The sequence below is a fragment of the Fukomys damarensis genome, unplaced genomic scaffold (assembly GCF_012274545.1).
Source record: "Fukomys damarensis isolate Sample0158 unplaced genomic scaffold, DMR_v1.0_HiC HiC_scaffold_23, whole genome shotgun sequence".
NCBI lineage: Eukaryota > Metazoa > Chordata > Mammalia > Rodentia > Bathyergidae > Fukomys > Fukomys damarensis.
In genome coordinates, this window is record NW_022900935.1 from 12,359,874 (window position 1) to 12,362,881 (window position 3,008).

The 3,008-nt window shown below is 44.8% G+C and overlaps 1 protein-coding gene across 2 annotated transcripts in view; it reads left to right on the forward strand.

Annotated features, from left to right (window-relative positions):
- Window positions 1-2,732: 2,732 nt before the first annotated feature.
- Clspn (claspin) overlaps window positions 2,733-3,008 on the forward strand; it is a 31,013-nt gene continuing 30,737 nt past the window's right edge. For both annotated transcript variants that reach the window (XM_010645250.1, XM_010645251.2), the window contains exon 1: window positions 2,733-2,903. In XM_010645250.1, the coding sequence (XP_010643552.1) occupies window positions 2,880-2,903 (24 nt within the window). In that variant the 5' untranslated portion in view covers window positions 2,733-2,879. The remainder of the gene's footprint in view (window positions 2,904-3,008) is intronic.

Consider the following 3,008-nt stretch of genomic DNA (forward strand, 5'->3'; position numbering starts at 1 on the left):
GTTATAGCCAGTGACGTATGACAGGCTTCTCTAAACTTTCTTAAGCTTTTGTATCTGCTTCAGTTTTTCTGCCCAAGAGTAAATGTAAACAGAGCACAAAGGAGTGAGCTGAGCATGTTAGGTTCCATGATTTATCTTTTCATGGACATGTAATTGCAGAATTGATTTTAAATACTGAATTTGTGCCCTATTAGTGAAAACAACTTTTAATTTATATGGCCAGATTAAGAGGGTCAGTATTGCAAAGAATTCTGTGTGAAGTACTACTATACTTCCAGTTACTTGGTAAATTAAACCCATTTAACTTTCTTTTCTTCTTTCTATTTTTTTGGTGCTGCCAGTGATTAAACCCAAGGCCCTGAGCATGGTAGACAGCACACTTCTGCTGAGCTACATCCCCAACTCAAAGCCATTTGAAAATCATGGTCGATCCAAAGTTTCCTAGTTGCAAAGAAGGAAAACAAGGCTCTGAGGAACTAAATGGCCCACTGGAATTCACACAGCCATCTATGGGACAGATCAAGATACTTTCACAGGGCTGGGGTTGTAGCTCAGTGGTACCAACCAATCTGGCAAGTGGAAGACCCTGAGTTCTATCCCTTGTACTGGAAAAACAAATAAGAAGCCAGCATAATCTTGCAGAGTGGATGCTGTAGCTCTCTCCCTTGTTATCATGTGTCCGCTTCATAAACCGGGCTTATGCGACTAATCTTGAGGGGCATGAGACTGAGGAGCCAAGGGTAACATTCAGGTTTCTGTGGTGGTGAGTGAGGCATTATGTTGGCATTCACCAAAATTGAGAATACTAATTCCAAGCACAGACTCATCCTAGCTTGGCACAAGTTAATATGTAGAATTAAGGACTTCCAGCCAGGTATGTTGGCACATGTTTATAACCCTGGTTACTTGGGAGATTGAGGCAGAGGATCTCAGGTTCAAGGCCAGCCTGAGCTACTTAGTGTGACCCTGCCTCAAAAAGCCCAAAAACCTAAATAAATAAGGGGTGGGGATGTAGCTTAGCGAGAGGACACTTTTCTAGCACATATAAGGCCCAGGTCTAATTTCCAGTTCCAAAAATAAAATAAAATAAGTGGTTAAGATGGCAAATTTCAGATCATACTGATGCATGCTCATGTTGGAGAGCATCTAGATAATGAAGATATAGTAGTAAAAAAAGCCAAAGATCCTGTCTTTAGACAAATAGATAAAATAGATAAAACAAATAGATAAAACTTTATTTTTAAGCAGAGCTAAGTGTTGTCAGAGAAATCCTAAGGGGAAAGAGCACAGAAGTCCTGTAAAACAGAGTTTGAAAAGGGGCTCCACCATTTAAAGATTTACTAATCTTTAAAAATCTGGTTTTCTCATCTGCTAAAATGGAAACAACCATACTATTAACCTTATAAGCTTACTCTGAAAATTAGATAAGATAATAATTATAAAATTCTGGCAACCATTTCTGTCACAAAGTATCTAATAAATGTTGGTCCTCCAAATGAAGGCCACTACTAATATGTATTTGGGGATCACCAGTGTAGAAATTAATAGTAAACTGGATGCAAAGGTGGCTAGACTAAGATAGAAGGATGGTTTTTTTTTTGGGGGGGGGGGTTTTTTATTTAAATGCTATTTTATTTTATTTTTTTGCAGTCCTGGAGATTGAATCCAAGGGCCTCATGTATGCTAGGCAAATGCTCTGTCACTGAGCTACATCCCTTGCCAAGATCCCCTAATGATGGGATCATGGTGGGGGCAGACGTGGGTTGAGAGGCAGGGAGAAAGTGAAGAGATAAAGGTGAGTGGAGGATGTTTTATCTGAACTCAGCTAAAGCTGGAAACTTGGAAGAGGAGGCCAATGGATAGGGTCACCAACCATCCCAGTATGCCTATGATTAAAGGGGCTCCCAGGGTATAGGACTTTCAGGGCTAAAATTGGAGAAGTCCTGGGGCCCAGTTGGCCGCCCTATCGGTGGATATGATCATAGGGGATAAAGTGGGGGAGCAAATAATCTGACCTCTTTCCTGGTGTTCTCTGACTGCTTCCTTACAATAAACCTTGAAAAGTGCCTTGCAGTTCCCTGACCCAACAAGCCAGAGGGTAAGGGAGCTGGGGTAATAAAGTCCAAAGAGGTCAGCCTTGCCTGGGTACAGACTAGGGAAATCAGAGGACGGAGATTTGCCCCAGAGAGACGGGGTGGGGGTAAAACTGGGATTAGAATGGTCTAGGCAAAATCTTACCCCAAAGCTCTTATTTTAGTGAATACTTCCTGTATCCTCAAATTAATCCCAAATATACTGTGTATAAGGATTATCCAAGGACATTCTTTGGTACCTGAGCAACCTGCAAAACTTTCTTTTTTCTTTTTTATATTTAGTGGCGAGTATTATGTACAAAAAGAGGTAGACAGGCTCTTGCTGCTCAGAGTGTAGTGGGTGGAGATCATTTCCATGGGGCCCCGGAAGAAGGCCCCGGTGCCTGGGACTATACCCAGGTCATTCAGCCTGGATCGAGTACTCATTCCTTAAACTGCGCTTGGTCCAAGCAAACTATGGCAAGGATCAAATGTCAAAGGAACCTCCAATATTCCCCAAGTCTCGGTTGACAAGACTTATCCCGACCCGCCAAACCAACCCAAGGAGTATTAGGTGCGCCAGACGGAGGAGCTTTGTGATTGGTGGGGCGCGTGAGGGCGGGGCCTCACTTGGAAAGTCTCCTTTGGATTGGTGCAAATCATAGAAGGTGGAGTCTCCCCTGCGGCTGGGCGCGAAAGCTAGAACTTCGCTGCCCGCCTAGCTGGAGACTGCGGGAGTAGCTCCCCTTAGTCAGAGTGGTCCCGGGACATCTTCGCCGGGAGCAGAGCGCCGGGGACACGGGCATCATGACGGGCGAGGTGGGTTCGGAGGTGAGTTTAGGCACACGCCTCCCTCCGGGTCTGCACTGCCGCAGCGAGGGGTGGGCCTGGGGTGGCGCAGAGCGGGGCGCCGGGCGAAGGGACTACAGCTCCCGC